This window comes from Phocoena phocoena, chromosome 21, assembly GCF_963924675.1.
Source record: "Phocoena phocoena chromosome 21, mPhoPho1.1, whole genome shotgun sequence".
NCBI classification, from domain to species: Eukaryota; Metazoa; Chordata; class Mammalia; order Artiodactyla; family Phocoenidae; genus Phocoena; species Phocoena phocoena.
Window position 1 is genome coordinate 22,198,054 of NC_089239.1, and position 19,748 is coordinate 22,217,801.

General features: G+C 44.4%; 1 protein-coding gene across 1 annotated transcript in view; it reads right to left on the reverse strand.

The window, feature by feature from the left end:
• The window catches only part of FAM149A (family with sequence similarity 149 member A), a 29,446-nt gene extending 22,147 nt beyond the window's left edge, over positions 1–7,299 (reverse strand). The window contains 1 exon segment of the mRNA XM_065899855.1: positions 6,614–7,299. Coding sequence (XP_065755927.1) covers positions 6,614–7,299 — 686 coding nt within the window.
• Between the last annotated feature and the right edge of the window lie 12,449 nt (positions 7,300–19,748).

The window sequence follows — 19,748 nt, forward strand, 5'->3', positions numbered from 1 at the left end:
AGCTCCCGGCTCTTGGGACTGAAGAGAAGTCATCTCAGACGCCACGAACGCTCCGGAGGGCCTGATGGCGTCAGCACGAGATTTCAGGAATGGATGCAGGGAAACAGACCAGATGGACTCTGACTTTCCAAGCAGATAAAAATCACGCTTGTGGCACAAAAAGGTGACACGAAGGCAAGCTCATCCCCCCCCCCCCCCCCCCCCCCCCGCCTCCCCGCCCTTCCCAGATCAGGACTCACCCAATCACCATCAGCCCCAGGTCTGGGCTCGCGTCCCGCGGGCGAGGCCCAGAGCCCCTAGGCCTGGGCGCCGCCCGGCGCTGCCATCCCGAGCCGGCCCCCCGCAGGCGGCGCCCCCGCGCCCCCGGGGCCCGGGCTCCCCGGCCGCCCAGCCCTGCGCCCCCGCCCGCTAGCCCTGCACGTGCGGCCGCGGCACCGCCGGGAACCGCGAGTCTCGAGCGGCGCGGCCGGGGTCGCTCCCGGCCCGGGCTGCGCGGTCCAGGGGCGTGGTGTTCTCCGCCCGCCTGGCTCTGCTTCCTCCGCCCCGGCTTCCTCCGCCCCGGCTTCCTCCGCCCCGGCTCCCTCGGCCCCGAAAGCGCCAGATTCCTGCGCGGCGCGGCCCGGCGCGGCGAGGCGAGGCGACGCCACGCCTCCCGGCCCACGCCCTTCCCTCCTCCTCCTCCACTGGCCGCCGCGCCCCTCGCCGGGGTCGGGCTGGGCCAGTCGGCGGTTCCCCGTGGCGTCCCCTCTTCCGGAGCCTGCCGGCGCCCCCCACTCCCACCCGCCGCCCTCTGCCCTCGGTCCGCGTCCCGCTCTCCCCGGATCCCGACCTCCGGAAAAGCACGCCGTGCCCCCTTCCCGCTGCCAGGGGCCACATTTTATAACCCAGTGTCCTGAGCTTTGACCGCGGGCCACTAGGCCTCTGGGCACTCGCCGGCCCCACTGCCCTCTCTGGGCCTCCAGTGCGCACCGGTCTGGCCTTCCCACCCCTTCTCCGGGGCTACCCAGACAGGTGTTTGCTGTCCTTAATCCTTTTAAATAGAATTTGAATGAACCGGAGAAATACAATTTCACCTACCCCCAGCCTCCCATCGAAGGATTCCTAGTTGGGCGTGGCGGGGGGGAGGGCAGGGAAGTAGAGGGAGGTTTAAAAAAAATTCAAGTCTCAGCCTGTTAAATGCAAGATGCTAATCTGATTAACAGGAACTCTAGGTCTACTTAGGCACCGAAGATTTGCTTCCGATGCCGTCCTGTCTCTCCCATCTTCAAACAGATGCTTTATCTCATAACAGTCCAATAACTTTTCTACAAACCGGAGAGTACACCTGTGTTTTGGTTTATTAATATATGCTTGTTTCAATCTTGAAGTCATACAATAATACCAGGACTAGAGTCACCAGATTCTATGCCGTGAGATAGCAAAATGGCCAAACCACCATTTTCATAAACTGAGAGAAATACGGGTGAGTTGGCTGAAGTAATACACATTTTCAAAGTAACATGTCCAAGGGCAGACACCACCTGTCGCGTGCCTTTTCCCAATAAGAGATTCTTAATAATTACAATGAATAAACGGGACGCTGGAACACAGTCCAGCCTACTGTGGCCATCCATTCTCCTTTGAGATCTGAGGCCTTCTAAATCTGAATAGGTAAAAAGAAGCCCACCTATTCCTCCAGCTCAGCATCTACAGAGGTAAACCATGCCTATTACATTTAATAGTGAAAAATCCAGTTTATTTATTTTGAATCTGACTCTTAATGGACAACCCTAAGATGATAAGAAACCAACTACCAACAGCAAAACAATGATCCATTTCTTGAACTACGGATACTAGGGTCCTCACCATGTTTACAAATCATCAGCTTTAAAGTGGTAAGTGGTTATAAATTCTGAAATTAATGATACATACATATGTATATATATGTAGGGTGTGTATGTGTGTGTGTTTGTGTGAATCAGGAAAACTGATGGTACCTAAAATAAACACATACCTGCTAATACTATTTATATGAAAGGAGACATGACAGGAAAAAAAAAAGTAAAGAATAATATTATGGGGCTTCCCTGGTGGCGCAGTGGTTGAGAGTCCGCTTGCCGATTCAGGGGACACGGGATCGTGCCCGGTCCGGGAAGATTCCACATGCCGCGGAGCGGCTGGGCCTGTAAGCCATGGCCGCTGAGCCTGCGCGTACGGAGCAATGGGAGAGGCCACAACAGTGAGAGGCCCGCATACCTCAAAAAAAAAAAAAATTTCCTATAAATTGTGGATGTTATAATTTTTTAAGTGTAATGAAAATAAATTACTAGGAAGTAAAATGGAAAAAAAGATACACAAAATACAAATCCAAAAGTTTGTTATCAGTCAACAGACATAAAGTTACTCTGTCAATTGCTATAAACTTTTCTAAAGACTTATCCTCACTTTCTGTACTTATCACGGATTGGTAACAGGTAACTAACTGGTAACTGCTAACATATCAAGTACACACGTTACCTATCACATTAGAAAAAATTCAGAATGTGTTTTTTAAATACACAGCAGAACATAATAGCTCAAATTCAATTTTTGAGACTTCAAATATAATAACAAAGTAAAGAAGATAATTTAAAGCTTCTACTGTATGACATTAAGAACAAAATTCTTTTCTTGGGTTTAAGCAAATGCTAGACATGAACGACCAAGTCAAGTTCATTACTATTTTTAACGAAACTGATGGTCATATGCCTGTAATAGAAAGTAACAGTCATATGACTATTGTCTACTGAGCTCACCATTCATCCCTGTGGAAATGCAAACTCCCAGCAGGAAGCATTACTAACTCTGGGAAAACTCCAAGACAATGAAACAGAAAGGCGCAAGGCAATTTCTTAAAGAAGGACATTTAAATTTCCTCTTGATTTTTGTAAGGTTAGGAACCCATGAAAGTGGATTTTGTGATGAAAATATTTTCATTTATTCTTTTAATAAGTATTTATTAAATGCCTTTTGTGGGTGTGTGTTAAGTGTCACAGGACAAAGAGTTTATCATTTAAAAAAAGATATGCTGTGCATATATATAATACGATCACTGGGTAGGAATGTGCAAGAGCTGTACAAAGTACTGGCTATGTACGGTTTGATTTGTGATGCCACTGGTTATTCTGCAGTGTCTCGCAAAGTAAAAAAGTTTGATCCCAGGGTGGCAAATACATTTACTTCCAGGTATTATACAGCAATGAGTAGTAATACTAATGAAAGTAAACTTTATCTTCTGTAAATTTTACAGGGAAAATAATGAAAGATTAGAGTGTACTGCAACTTGTTCTCCCAAATAATTGCACTAAAAGATGCCATTTATTACAGTTGTACAATAAATATCAATGAATTTTTTCTGTCGCTCTTTTTCTCCTGCAATGTATTCTTCAATGAAACATGTTTTCTATTTTCATTCCTGTGCCAAGAAGCAGATAATCATCAGATACTATTTTTTAAACACTTCTCCATGTGTTAGGCACTTAAAATATTATTTCAATGAATTTTTGGAACATCCCTATAAGGAAAGTATTATTATCTCCATTTTGTCCAGGTGGAAAATCCACAGTTTGGAAAACTGAAGAGCTTGCCCAGAATTACACAGCTAGCAAATGGTTTGAGATTGGAATCCAACTCATTGGATTCCTGCCTGGGTCCTTAAGTATCACTCCAACTCTGGGCTGCCTCAGAGAAGTCCCTGCATTCATTTTATTGGCCGTCAAGTTAACAAGTCCTGCAGGCACCAACTATGATATTTCCACACTTACGTGACTTTAAAAAGAAAACTCAATCACTCAAAAGAGCAATGACTCTCTGTTATCAGCGATAATTTTAAAAAGATAGAAATACTTCCTGACCATGTGAAGTTTAACTCTACCAACCTTCATACACAGCAATTCTCCATCTATCTGCCTCATCTACTGTTAGAAATTCTTCTATTTACAGAACAAACGAAAAGTCCTTTTACAAGGTGATAACTGTGTAGTTCAAGCCGGAAATGCAAAAGGAGGTAGGAAAGAGGGCTGGGGAGACCAGAAACCAGTGTGAATGAGGGACAACTTATATGTGAAAGACACAGGGAGGTGAAGGTGAGGATGAAAGTGCTGAATCGCACATCTGGGGGTGCAGGAGAGAGGTAAATAAGGCCACTCAGTATCTCGGCCTCTGGTTCAAGTGTGGCCACCAGTATGTCTTGTGGACTGAAAAGGGCGAACCCCTCTTCTGTGGGCCAGTCATTTATTTAATCCATGAATCAGAGATCAAAACTCATGCTATTACATAGCACCTTAGTGAAAAATGAAAAGGCTCCGAATTGAAAGTTTGCATATGTCCCCACTCAAATTAATTTCACTATTTTTCGTTTTAACAAAGGCCAAGGACAGAATCAGGTCAAAGGTAAAATACATGGGTTTTCTTCCAAAAAATATAAACTGTGAATGAGGACTTTTCTTCGTAAATGAGTGTGGTGGTCTTCAAATTAGACTCCTGTTTCTCAAGATCTGCTTGCACTTGTTTTACACGTACCCACATTCTCTAGCTGTGCTTTCCCCCCTCCCTCTCTTATTCTTACTTCAGCCATCTTCCACTCTCTGCACCCCTGGGCTTGAGAAAACCAAGTACACGATTTTTTTATTCATCAGACAGGCTAATAACTAGCAGCCGCTAACTGCAAACTGACAGATAAGCTAGTAGCTGTAAAATTGAAATCCAGTGCTGAAGCATGTTTGTTTATTCAGTGTTATAAATAGCCACCCCAGAAATCCGGGAGTGAAAAAAATATACTTCAAGATGTAAAAGGTCTGTAAGACTGAGGGAAAAATTCCTTTCTTTCTTCTTTTCCCTTATCCGTTTGTTAACTTCATGATTAAAAAAAGAAAGGAGGTATGGAAGGAAGGGAACATGACTATTTGCATATGTAAAAAAATATATAAAACTAATGTACTTGAAGGGCTGTCAGACGTCCCATGGAGAGAACCAAGGCACATAATTAGGAAGATCCTTGAACACACGTATCTGTACCTATTATTCCTCAAAGCAAGTGTGTAAAATTCAATGTCTGCCCTTTCAGTACAGTTGGATATCTTTGCTAACGTAGATTAGCATACTGTAAATAGTGCCAAATACAGTGTTATTCAAAAAGTATCCATGAAGGATTTTTGGACAATGCAAACATGGTTTAAGATGTTTAAGAACGGAAACCAGCACCAGTGCTTTCCACTGGCCATGCTGAATGTTTCAGTGCCTGTTGGAAAAAAACACTAAGACTAGAGTTTAAGGTCAGTGTGTATATCTATTTGCTCATAAAACATTAATTGCATAAATGTTAAGGACCAGAAGCCAATAACAAAGGCCCAATTCCTTAGACATATGTATTCTAGCCACTTATCCAAATGCAACTGATTTTCCTTAGGGGAAAAAAAAATCAGTTGATTCATCTATTTCATAATATAATATTTTAAATGAAAAGGAACAACTTACTCTTTAACTTATTTTAGCACTGAGATGAACGTCACGCAGTTTTGTGAAAATAGTTATTTAAATTTTGATTGAGTTAGAATCAGTCTTAATGCAAAAGTTTTCCTGTCCATTTTTGGGGGGAGAAGAGAGCTTCTCTGCTAACAGGCCTGACCATTCTTCCCTGACCATTCTTCCTTTGCTAGGTGACAATACAGAAATCTCCTTCCGTGAACGGGACTTTCTGGTTTGCCTTTGAACATTTCACTATCCTTTTGTGAAATTCAAGAAGACTGAACATTTTTATACCCACTAAGAGGAGCTATATCTTCTCATTAAAAAAATAAAATTTGCCTTTGTTCTAAAATCCACATTTTACAAGAGGAATGTTTTCATCACTGCTCCTGGTGGTGAAAGGGTAGTGTGTGAGTGTGAGTGTGTGTGTGTATGTCAGTGTGTTGAGGGAAGTGTCCCCTAATTCCCATTGAGATGGCTCCCACGAAGTCAGCGTTTCCAGAGTACCTCAGGGCCCCATGGCAGTAACACAGGAGCTCTAGGCTATATGATACAAATCCATTTGTGTCAGATGATGTTATACATATGTAAATCAACGCAATGTCTCACACACAAAAAAATCCCACTTAGGATGAGAATTGGGGCTGACCCTTGAAAAGGAGGGAGGCGCCGTGTGCCTCACCATTTCTTAAAATTATAGCCGCCAGTGTAGGTATTGGGTACCCTGCACGTCCGCCGTATCCTGCATTAGAGAAAGGCTCCTTTCAAAGTCCTTAAGGAAACCTGACTATCAAATGACCTGAGTCAAAGCTTCAGCTAGAAAAGAAACAAAACTTTGTCCTCCTCTCCTTCAAGTCCCGCTTCATCTTCCCTCCCTCTCTGCTAGTGAACAGCAGAGGATTACCTCCGAGAAAGTTGATCAAAAGCCTGTCACAGCCTGTGTTTGAAAAGAAAAGAAAGCCGAGGAATAAGGATCCCAGAAAAGTGCAGGGACGTACCCAGGGCACTTAGTGGAAGTTACTGCAAATAGTGCAGTTTTGTAACGGGCGCCTGGCAAGGTGGGTGTGACAGGTGGAGGCGCAGGGGTCCCAACCCAAGAAGGACCTGCCTGGCCCCAGCCGCTACTCACGCTTCTCGGCCGTCCTCCGAGTCGCTGTCCGAGGCCCACTCCTCGCCGAGGTCCGGCAGGGTGAAGAACAGGGTCTCGGGGCCAGGCCCGGGTGGCACCCGAGCGCCGGGCTCTCGCTCCCCGGGGCCGGGCGGGCGAGGGTTCCGTGCGCTCGCGGTCACACTGCCGCTGCCCGCGGAGCCCCCGATGGACGGCAGCGCCGCCAAGACCCCGCCAGGGCCCGGGGGCGGCCGCGCCACGGCCACCAGGGGGGCTGGGGAGCCGGCTGCGCCGCAGACGCCGCTGGAGGGGGCCGCGGGCAGAGGCGGGGTCGAGGACCGGACTTTGGCTGCTCTCGGGCTACTGGGCAGCCAGAGGGGCGTCCCTCCCGCTTCTCCCGTGCGGCTCGCGACCGAAACCCGGCGGTGGGAGGCGGCGAGCAGAGGACGGAGCGGGGCGGGCGTCGGCTGCTGCAGGGCTGGCGCCCTCCGCGAACCGGAGCGGGAGTCGGGCGCCAGGGCTGGAAAGAGGGTCAAGGGCGGGGCCGTGCCAAGCCAGGTGCCCGTCCCGATGCCCGCCGGCCCTGCGGTGGCTGCGCCTCGCGAGTGGCTGGAGGAGGCGACCGGCGAAGGAACCGCCGCGGGCGCCGTAGAGGTCTTGAAGATTTTGGCAAAGAGAGACCCAAGGTCCAACACAGCGACCTTCATGTCCTGGCCTTGGAAATGCTGTCCTGGCTGCTGCCCGAACCTCAAACCCGCGGAGAGCCGGGCTGCGGGGCTCCATCCACCGCCGCCCGTAGGGATGGCGACGAGGCGGCCCAGGGCGGGGACGGGGGTCGTGGGGTCCCCTCAAGCCGCGCACCCCGGGAGCCTCTGGTGCTCTCTCCACGCGGAGGATCCCCGCCGGGCGCTCGGCCCCGCTCGGCCGGACCTTCCCCGACGCGGGGAGCAGTCCCTTCTCTGCCCTAGTGCTGCGAGACCCCGAGGGCCAGGGGTCCGGGAGCCCACGGAGGCGACTTCTGCAGCTTCCAGCGCCACCGCGAGCTGAGGATAGAGGCCCGGGCCTCCTCCCGCCGCAGATACCCCGACGGGCCCCCGGGACCGCGCAGGCCGTTGCTAAGCTAAACAAAAACCCTGCTTAGCTCACTGCTAATTGGGCCCCAGACTGCAGCCTGAGGCTGCGTCTACAACGGACACCTGGTCCCCTCCTTGATCCGTGCCTTAAAGGAACACTCTCTAATTTCTCCATCACCCTTAGAGCTTCACCAGATTCGCAGAACTCTGGGCTGATGGTGAGGAATTTGACCATAAACCTGGGAACGATAACCCTGATTCCAAAAGATCTGGGACTTACCCAATCTGACAAAACCAAAGGAACCATGGCCAGCTCTCTGATAGGAGGGAAGGTTAATAAAAACATGTATTCAGATCATTTCTGGAGTATGAGATTTCAGGTTTAAGCTGCTAATCATCTGATTGATTCTGAACATATGTATGTAATTTAACTTGAAGGGACAGGCCGCAAAAAGGGTCATTGTTGAGTGAAGCTTGGCTCAGCTCACCCAGTTCCTTGGGAGCAGCCCTTGTCTGCTGCCATGTCTCAGGGTTCCTGATTTTACAGGCCCAGGACCTTCATAGCTGACGAGCCTCTTAGGATGGAGCCCCACCAACATGACTCAAAAATACTGATGCATAAGCCCCAACTCAAATGTGTTAACTAATAACTGCAGTGTTGTCCTCTGCTCTTTCCCTAGGGGAGGAATTCCTGTTGAGGTCAAATTAAGTTGGAAGATTGTTAGGTGAGCACAGAATCAAAGCAAGGGGAGTGAGTCATATATATGATATATATTTCATATACAGAGGGCAGTAACCATAGGAGCAAATCACCCTCCACCTTGGAAGAGCAACCAACCCTACATGAACAGTGCGGGATTCACCCACCTGTCTTCAGCTCTCTAACTTTAGATATTTCTATGCTTTCATTACTAACCACTTCCCTCTATGCACAGGATTTTCTTTAAGTAGGCAGATACTGTCAAGAAGGCTACAGAAAAGCTCCTCCTCTTGCAAATCCCAGCCTTGAAAGCAGTCTGTCTCTGAGGTGTGTTTGCATGTATCCTATCTGTTATGGGCTGAATTGTGTTCCCCATAAAGATATGATGAAATCCTAACTCCCAGTCTGTGTGAATGTAACCTTATTTGGAAATAGGATCTTTACAGATAAAATCAACATAAGACAAGGTCATTAGCATGGGCCCTAATCCAATATTCTTAAGAAGAGAGAAATTTGAATGCAGACACCCAGGGAGGACACCACATAATGACAGAGGCAGAGGTTGGAGTGATGCAGCTGTAGGCCCAGGCATGTCAATCTATGAAGGCCACCGCCCGAAGTCAGGAAGACGTAAGGAAGGGCCTTCCCTACAGGTTTCAGAGGAAGCGTGGCTCTGCGGGCATCTGATATCGGACTTACAGTTTCCAGAACTATGACAAATACATTTCTGTTGTTTTAAGCCACCCAGTTTGCGACCCTTTGTTATAGCAGCCCTAGAAAACAAATACACTATTGGGGTAGTAATTAATATTTGAAGATCATAGAATCTTCCTGGTACCTCTATGAAAGTCTTCAGTAGGTATATTTGGCTCTAAAAAGCTGGCTACAAATTAAAATAATTATCATAATTGTCTAAAAATATCTGCAGGGAGGGGAACTCCCTGGGCTGTCCAGGGGTTAAGACTCCATGCTTCCACCGGTCAGAATGGCCATATCAAAAAATCTACAAACAATAAATGCTGGAGAGGGTGTGGAGAAAAGGGAACCCTCTTGCACTGTTGGTGGGAATGTTAACTGATACAGCCACTATGGAGAACAGTATGGAGGTTCCTTAAAAAAATAAAAATAGAACTACCATATGACCCAGCAATCCCACTACTGGACACATACCCTGAGAAAACCATCATTCAAAAAGAGTCATGTACCACAATGTTCATTGCAGCTCTATTACAATAGCCAGGACATGGAAGCAACCTAATTGTCCATTGACAGATGAATGGATAAAGAAGATGTGGCACATATATACAATGGAATATTACTCAGCCATAAAAAGAAACGAAATTGAGTTCTTTGTAGTGAGGTGGATGGACCTAGAGTCTGTCATACAGAATGAAGTAAGTCAGAAAGAGAAAAATACTGTATGCTAACACATATATATGGAATCTAAAAAAAAAAAAAAGTGGTTCTGAAGAGCCTAGGGGCAGTACAGGAATAAAGACGCAGACGCAGAGAATGGACTTGAGGACACAGGGAGGGGGAGGGGTCAGCTGGGACGAAGTGAGAGAGTGGCATGGACATATATACACTACCAAATGTAAAATAGATAGCTAGTGGGAAGCAGTCACATGGCACAGGGAGATCAGCTTGGTGCTTTGTGACCACCTAGAGGGGTGGGATAGGGAAGGTGGGAGGGAGACGCAAGAGGGAGGGGAAATGGGGATATATGTATACATATAGCTGATTCAGTTTGCTATACAGCAGCAACTAACACACCATTGTAAAGCAATTATACTCCAATAAAGATGTTAAAAAAAAAAAAAAGACTCCGGGCTTCCACTGAAGGGGGTAAGGTTTCGATCCCTGGTTGGAGAACTAAGATCCAGTGTGCCACGCTGTGTGGCAGAAAAAAAAATCTACAGGGAGGATGACAGAAAATATAAAAAGGATGGGGAACAATATCATTGTGGGTTAAACAGTGGATGTAAACTTCTGGTCAGCCAGCTTCATGAAGAATGCACAATGGATGAATGATTGATCCTTTTGTTTGAGGGTCCTTTGAAAATGACCGATAATTACAAACATGATAAACAATTCTTCACAAGATGCTAGGTCTTTTATACCCATTGTTCATCCATCAACAGGCTTTCAGACAGATGTTAGATGCTATCAGGCTTTTCTGTTAATTACCTGTAGCATGCCATTCTCAAAACATGAGCCCCAGGTGATGTACCACGATGGTCTGGCTCAGGCAGAGTAAGGAAATGAAAGTAAATGCAGTAAATCATTGTTTCTAACTTTGGCAGAGTTGATTTTAGACGGACTTTATTAGAAATGTCTCAGCCATGTTTTATGTGATAAAACTCTTATGCTTACATTGATCAATTAACAATTTAATGAACTGGTTTTCTGATGTGTATAATAATGCCTGGCTACATCATTGAGAAAGTATTAGGAAGTGATGGCCATGTTGCTATGAAGAAATGTTATGTTTTGAAAACCTGAAAGTTAAAACAAATAACCTGAGGAATTAATCTGTTTAGGGATTTAAATTGTCTCACTGAGCATGACACCAAGGCCAATATTCTATAAAGAAAAGTACTATCAAATTTTATTATTAAAATAAAACACTAAACTTCTGGACAAGGAGAGGTATTTGCTGATTCAACAAATATTTACTAAGCACCTTGACAAAGACGGTACGGTATGGGAGCCTCTGGAGCTGGACTTCCTAGGTTCATATTATCTCTGCTACTGGCCAACAACCAAGTCTCTCTGTGTTCCTTAGTTTCCTCACCTGTAATCCAGGGGTGATAACGGTTCCTATCTCAAATAAAATGGGACTTTGATAGTTACATTAATTGATACATGCTTGGGAACTGGAACAGAGTCTAGCACAGGGTAAGCTCTCAGTAGATGTTAGTTTTCATCACATGTGACACCAGTTTACATCAAAAGGATGCTCTTTATCACACACAAATGAAGCCCAGGGCTCAGGCAGCCGCCACCTGAAGCTGTGCCCTGACCCTTCCTGGGCTGCGTCGCCCCCCAGCCGAGCACAGGAAATCCGTGCGTGCAGTAGGGCTGTCGAGCTCAATGGCATTAGGTCTCATCAGCAGATCTCTGTCCACTTCAAGGGTCTGCACGTCCAAGTTTGTGCTTAAAGAGAACTTGGAGGTACACAGCAGCCTTGTGCTTGAGAGTTTGATTCAGAATAAAGCATCAGTTTTAGCACATAATAACTGGTGTGCAAGACTTATGAAACAGAACAGGACCCTGTAGGGTCCTCCTGGGTACAAATCCTTCCATGTCCCCTGTTTCTTGTTTGTAGGAAAAGGTTTCTTCAGCCTCCTAGACCTTCCCTGGGTTCCAAAAGGCTGATTCAAACAGTTACTAATGGGGGAAGTGAGGGAGTGCAGAAACAAAGGAGGAACAATCAAGAAACAATAGTGCAGCCATTAAAGCAGGGTCCTGGCTCCTCCTCAAGGGATACACATAACAATATCTTTGAGTTCTTCTGCAGGAGCTAAGGCCCTCATCCACGTGGAGGATGGTAACTTCTGGCTGAGTCTTGGAAGACCTCCCTGTTACCTCACCACCAACCAATCAGAAGAAAGTTGCACACCCTGCAGCCCTCACCCTAAATTTTGCCTATAAAACCTTTTTCCTGAAAACCATTGGGGAGTTCGGGTTTTTTGAGCATGACCCACCTGTTCTCCTTGCTTGACCTTGCAGTAAACCTTTCTCTGTTCCAGACTCCAACGTTGCAGATTGTTTGGCCTTACTCTGCATCGGGCACATGAACTGGTGTTCCACAATACGTGTCAGTCTTATGAAAAACCAGTAAATTGAAATCTGAAAAAATTCACAGAAGCAAGGTAATTGCTGGGGAGAAAAAGAGTAAAAATCCTTGACTCTTCATGAAAAACATTTCACAAACTAAGATGCTCCAAAAAAGGGACAGAGAGGAAAACTTCATAACTGGTTAAGAGTTCTAAAAAATTTTTGCAATTGTAGGAAAGGAAGAAAATTTAGGTTCATTGGCTGGGCCCTGAAAAAGACTGACAAAAGATAGATTAATGAGAGAAAAATTAAAAAGTTTCCCAGTAAGGGAATAACGTTTGCACTATTTTTCTGTAATGCCAGCCAAGATATGCACAAGCCAGAGAAATAGAAAGTGTTTGCTAAAATATTTGTAACAGACACTTATGTACAAAAAATTCACAAATACTAGTTCTCCAGTTGAGGCAGAGCTCATGGAAATTACACTGGAACAGATCAAACCACTGGCTGGGATCATAAACCATACTGATCCAGAGGGGAAGTTACAGGTAGTGGAGATTTTCAGTTTGAACATTAACATTTCCAAAGTTTGGCAACATTATGCTTTTAAATTATGTAAACAAGAGGTACATTTTAAGTCGACCTGCATGCAAAACTCCGTGTCATGAGGACACCAAGCACCGGGATTTCTCTTACAGACAGAGCCCTTGGTGCGCAGCGCTCAGTTGAAGGAACAGCCATGGCACGGGGTGTACCCCATTTAAGATTCTTTCACGTACACACAGGAGAACTCAGTGATGAGTAACTCAAAAGGGTGGTTAGAAATCGGGCTTATAGAACATCTTAACAAAAGAAAAATAAGTTGAAAGAGAAGTGACAGTGAGGCCGGAGATAGATGGGCCCCCGGCTGAGCAGCTGGAGTTTATCCCCTGTGGACAGGTAATCCAAGATGAAGATTATAGCAGGAGGATAATAGGAGAGGCGAGACCTGCCCAGATAAAAGATAGAGACCACATATTTCTCATTCTCAAGGTCAAGGAGAGCTTCCTGACTATCCATGTGCAGAAAGGCTCCTTGGAGGTCAGAAAGGGAGTGATGTCAACCTACCCATAGGCCTCTTGGCTAGAATCCATTTTGGCTAAGAGATGCACGCACACATGGGAGGACCCTGAGTTAAACCAAATACAGACTCAGAACCAGGCAAAGCAAGATGACTGGCCAAAGGAAACCCGGAAGAAATGCCCCACGTGAGTGAGTCCAACTACCACGAGGGTGCGACTCTCTCTCTGAGTTCGCCCGTGTGTGCCTATTCACACGTACTCTTTTTCCTCCTAATAAACACTTTACTTGTTTCACTACTTTCCGTTTCTTTGTGGGAATTCATTTCTACAAAGCTGATGGGCCAGGGGCCTTGTCACCGGCCACAGGTCAGGGCTCTCACCGCCGCAGCCTGACGTCAGTCTCTGGCTGGCAACTGAAATCCTGCTTCAAGCTGCTGCAGGCTGAGGCCACTTGAGATCAACAAGACAGAGGAAAAGGACTTCAAGTTTCTAGGGACAGCAAACTGTGGGTCAGGATATATATGTGGAAAGTAATGGAAGATAAGGCTGCTTAGTAAGGTTTGTTAATGTAGACCTTTTTGTGGTGCCATCTCCCCTCTCCCCACTCCTGGTGTGGGAGGTACGGAGCTGACCTTCACAAGGGGAATTTCTGCTCTGCTTTCATACAGATGGGGAGTGGGGTGCAGATTGCAGTCACACATTTTGGAGTGGTATACGATGCGTCATGGGCATAAAATATTCTTACCTTATACTGACTTATAACACTTTGATTGTTTAAAGTTCAGTGTATCAACAGATTATAAATGATATGATGCTTAGAGTTTTAAGGTGTAGCAAGAAAAGGTCACTGTGAGGAAAACAAGTTTTAAAAAGCACAGTGATAATATGATAAATTTAAACAGTTTTTTAAAATTACAGCACTGTTGGGGAATGACTCATCAATTTGCCAGGAAGCCAATCAAGAATCTTCTTTCTTTGCACTCCTCTAGTGGTCATTTCTTTGGTGTTATGGTAATTGGCAAGAAACATTCCCTAGCTGCTTAAAGCCTTGTGGTCAAGGAACACAAAGGAAAGGAGGAGGCTTAAGAAGGGAGTCATAGAAATGTGAGTTCAAGGACAGTTTGAATACCTCCTTTTTAAAAAGTAATTTCTTATATAGCATGGACAAAATGTCATAGTGTGTTAATTACTGTCCAGGGTGCATGTAAATAAATTTACCTTTAAGAGGCTCATAAATATATATATATATATATATATATATATATATATATATATACACACACACACATATATTAGATTATTATAATATATAGTAGATTATTTACACATTTTGGCTATTGTGCTGTAATGAACCTGGGAGTGCTAATATCTCTTTGAGATCCTGATTTTAAGGCTTTTGGATTGTTGACCTGAAACAAACAGACTGCCAGATATTTCTCCAGCAAAAATGCACTTATCTGGGATCAGCATAGGATTGCAGCTGGGGTCTGTAACCATGGTGAGCTGCGTGCAAGTCCCCACACAGCAAGGAAAGGAGACCATCTTTCTAGGGTGGAAAAGGAAGTCAGGAGTGCTGTAGTAAAGATAGTCCATGGCTTTTCATTGGCTGAGTCCTTGCCAGGAAAGAAGAGGAGTCTTTCTTCTTCCTGCTGTGCTCAGCTATCCTCACTGGGTATGAGAGCTCCCTCTTCTGGTCTTTGTTTATTAATTTTTTACAGGCTAAATACCCAGAAGTGCAGTTGCTGGATCATTTGGTATTTCTATTTGTAATTTTTTGAGGAACCTCCATATTATTTGCCATAGCAACGGCACCATTTTGCATTCCCACCGACGGTGTGCAAGCGTTCCAGTTTCTCCACAGCCTCACCAACACGCGCTGTCCTTTGGTTTTTCAACAATATCCACTTCAACAGATGTGAGTGATACCTCATTGTGGCTTTGATCTGCATTTCCCAGAGGTTGAGAATCTTTTCATATACCCGTTGACCTTATCTTACACCATACACAGAAGTCAACTCGGATGAAAAACTTATAAACTGTAAGCCTACTAGAAGAAAATACAAGGGAAAAACTTCATGACTCTGGTATTGGCAATGATTGCACAGATCCGACACCAAAAGCACAAGCAACACAAGCAAGAATAGACAAGTGGAGCTACATCAAACTAAAAGGCTTCTGCACAGGAAAGAATACAATCACTAGAGGAAAAAGTAACCTACAGAATGGGAGAAAACATTTGAAAACCATATATCTGATAATGGGTTGTGATATTGTGATGTATAATAAGAAATATATATTTGGCCTTTGTTCGTTTCTGGCACAGAGCTAAAGTCCTTGAAATTTTCTTAGTGATAAGAGTAATGGGAGCACCTTTTGTTATAATATTTAGTTTCTTGTTCTCAGTTCCTGAAATCACTTCAGAGCCATAAAAGTGAAGTTGGTGTTTTGTTATTCATAACAAGTCCCTTTCCACCACAACTGGGTTTAGGTTAATGAGGTGACTTGGAAAGAACCTAATGATTGGGGCTAGTGGCCAGGGGAGTGAAGCATGTGATTAGAGGGTTGGAAATTTCAGTCCCACCCTGAGTTTCTGGGGAGCTGGGGAGTCTCACCCCTGGCTTCAATAGGGGATTGAGACTGATTCAGTCACCAGGGGTCAATGATTCAATCAACAATGCTTATATAATGAAACCTCCATAAAACCCCAAAAGTATGAGGGTTGGAGAGCTTCTGGGCTGGTGAACACCTGTAGATTCAGGGATAGTGGCCAAGCTCCAGGAGGGCAGAAACTCCACACCCTTTCCCCATACCTTGCCCTAGGCCTCTCTTCCATCTGGCTGTTCCTGGGTTATATCCTTTTATCATAAACCAGTAATCTAGTAAGTAAAATGTTTCTCTGAGTTCTGTGAGCCACTTTAGCAAGTTAATGGAACCCAAGGAGTGGGTCCTTGGAACTCTCATCCAATCAGGTGACAACTTAGACTTGTGATTGGCGTCTGAATTGGGGGGGGGGTGGGCAGTCTTGGAGGACTGAGCCCTCAACCTGTGGGATCTGACGCTCTCTCCAGGTAGATGGTGTCAGAACTGAGTTGAATTGTAGGACACCCAGCTGGTGTCAGAGAATCGCTTGGGTGCGTGGGAACTGCCTCCCCCTGCCACAGCCCACCCACCAGCGCATGTTGAAATTGGTTCTAGAAACTTGGGGGAATTAATTTCCAAAATATATAAGGAACTACAACTCAATAGCAAAAAATCCCTAATAACCTGATCCCAAGAAAACTTAGAACGTAAACTAACGTTTTATTTAAGTGGGGACCTGAAACTCCCTGGACCATTCCTACGTGGCCCACTGGCATGTTTCTGGAATAGGTATTGCAGAGTTGCAGGAGGCTGGAGGGCATTTTGGAGCATCCTGCTTCTCTTTGTTTATTTTCTCTCCCAGAAACAGAACTACCAAATACAAAATTTCCTGATGGTAAAAATAGATTTCTAAAAAAGCTAACGTGTCTATTTCCACTGCCACACCACCAATCTAACATTTACTTTTCAGCCCAGACTCTTGTTTGAAAAATTACTATGTTCCAGTCATTCATCTAGATATCAAGGCAAGTAAGATGAATAAGATGAGGCTCCCTGTATTCAAGATGCTTATGTTCTGGGGGTTCGGGATAGAGTCAGATCTAAACAGTGTGCAGAACCCAATGTGCAGTTGGACGAAGGGTATGAATAAGGTACTATGGATGCCTAAGTAGTGAAGTGATTCATTCTGCATGGTGTGTAGGGCCGCGGGTGGTATATCAAAGAAGGATTCCCACACGAGTTGTCTGGACTAGAGTACCAATAAAAGTAAACTGAAATTCTTGCTGTTTCTTCATCACCTTGATTGACTGAACCCATATAGTGACACTGATTACATTATGAAACTTAACTTAAGGAAGTGGGACAATGCTATCTTCTTTAATATTATCCTCTGTGAGCTCCAGAGCTTGAGTTGGTTCACTTTTTTCTGCCTTTTCAAAATCCATAGATCAGGGCAGATTGATAATTTCTGGAAGAGACTTTATTTTTTAAAAACAAAATGGCTGCAACCTTGCAGAAGTGCTTAAAGAAACCAGTGGAGCGATAAATACCTTAGAAGGTGTAGTGGATGCTGTAGTGAACCACCAAGCTCTCCCCATCAAGGGCTCGGGCATCTATTCTTCCAGGTGCCCAGAGTGTTGCCTTCTGATGTTTCACAACTGAGCCCCTACTTTGGAACTGCTTTGTAGCAAAGCTTTTTGCTCAAGTCATACTTCCTTCCTGGGGCTGTCTGCATCCAATGACTGGTTGACGTGAGGGTATAGCAGTCTAGCCCCTATGCCTAGATTTGCGTCAACTCTGTAGGGCCATTCCCACTCCAGAACTCCCCATGGGGTCCACTAAGGCCTCAGCTGCAATTGCAATTGACTCAAAGCTCATCATTCTCTCTCTTCCCAATCCAACTTATTTCACTCCCTTGTAAATCAGAGCCCTCCCCTAACCTGCTTCAGTTAATCTCCATCTTGGAGTCTGTTTCCTGGGGAACTGACTTAAGATAAAAGCAAGCTAAGAATTCAAAACAGGTTTCCCAGAAATTCTCACACAGAACTAGAAAAGTTCCACCACTGAAAAGTGCCACGACTCCTCCCTCATGATTGTTTGTTAAACTGGGGGTGGGGGTGGGGGAAGTCACATAACAGAACCAGTTTCTTCCTTGGACAGGAAGATGGATCAAAGCTTAGTTGCAAGAGCTAAGAATGGCTAACATATCACCTGGTGTAATTAGTAACTAATGATCAATCGATTGTCATGCTTTGCTATTTTAATATAGATTTATATATTTATATATTTATTGGGAAAAAAACCACTTCAAATCCCCTTCTATTATGTGAAAGTAAGCCTGGCTGTTTGGACTGTGAAATTATAAGTTATGCTCCTCTATTCAACTAGGTGTCATATAAATCTAAGTAACAGACCCCAAGAGGGAATTTTATTATAATTTCTGGTTTTGCCAATAGAAACCTATAACGTTACAATTTCAAACTACCTAACCCGTTGAATCTAAACTCCTCTGCCACGCCCTCTGCAACATGGTTCCATCCTCCACAGTATCTCCACTGTCTCCCAACACCGACATGTCTCCCTCCCTGCTTTCCATCTTCCTCCTCCCTCACCAAAATCCCACCCGCCTTTGAAAGGTCTGACCTTCCATGGAGCCTTCCTTGTCCAGGTCTATCCCCAAGAATTCCTTCCCACCCTAGCTCCTACTGCCCCATTTCCTACAATACATTTCATATCAAATCATACTCCGTACTGCTTAGTTAGCACAAGGCTAGGCACATGTAGCTAGCTCCTCAATGAATACAATTTTTTGACAGCTTTATTACTATATAATTAATATATCATTTTGTACCAAAAATTCACCTGTTTTAAGTGTATGATTCAACGATTTTTAGTAAATTTACATAGTTGTGAAATCATTACCATAATCCAATTTTATAACATTTTCATCACCCCCAAAAGATCTCTGATGCCCACTGTCTCTATAGATCGTAAGAAATGTATTTTGAGCTCTTGAGTTGGAACATCTTTACATTTTCTCCTGATCACCATCACTTACTACTGAGACCCTTCTACAAATAATCTAAGGTAGACATTGGGAAAAGTAAACATTGTTAAATAAATGGCGTTGAAAACCCCCCTACTGACTAACAGATTGATTGCATCTACTTCTTATTACAGCCTAAAAGGTGTCATTTTTAGGTAAAATCTAAATTCCTAGATTTATTTCAAACTCCATGTCGTTGATTCAGCTGGATTTTGTTTTAAAAGTGAAAACGGGAAGGAGTTGGGGTGAACCGATTACATGATGACATCCTGAGAGAATTCAGACAAGTCAGTTCACGTGTGTAAATCAAATAGGTCAGATAAACATCATTTTCTGCACTCCCTTTGTCTTGAACCCAAGGGAGATGGACCTCTCCTGAGAACAATTAGAGAGGATAGCCTGCAGAGTTTAGGATGCTGCTTCCTGTGTGGGTCAAACACAAGTCAAGGCTTATGCCTTTTACTAGTTTTAATTATATTCAGGTAAACAGGCCACCCCTTGTATAGCCTAACCTCATAAATATTAAGCAACTTCTAAAAAAATGACCTTTGAGCTCAATTTAAATTGTGCGCATGTAATCAACTACCTCATAAACAAATAAACCAGAGAAAGAAAGCAAAATTACTTCCTGCTCTGCTTTCCACGAACCGACAATATATTGATAAATTCATAATAATAATAATAGATTTAGAAATATTTCAGTGAGGTTGAGAATATTGATAGATAACATACAAAGTGCATCAAGAAAAAACTAGCTGTGATTTTTATTTTATGATGCCAAAATAAAACAGGATTATTTCACAGTTAGAAAACAAATCTTAACAAAAAAAACTATAAAACACATGTCTCAAGTGTGAGGGTGGTGTATAATAAGAGACTGAAAATGAGTTCTCCGTATATTCATGTTGTTGTAGAG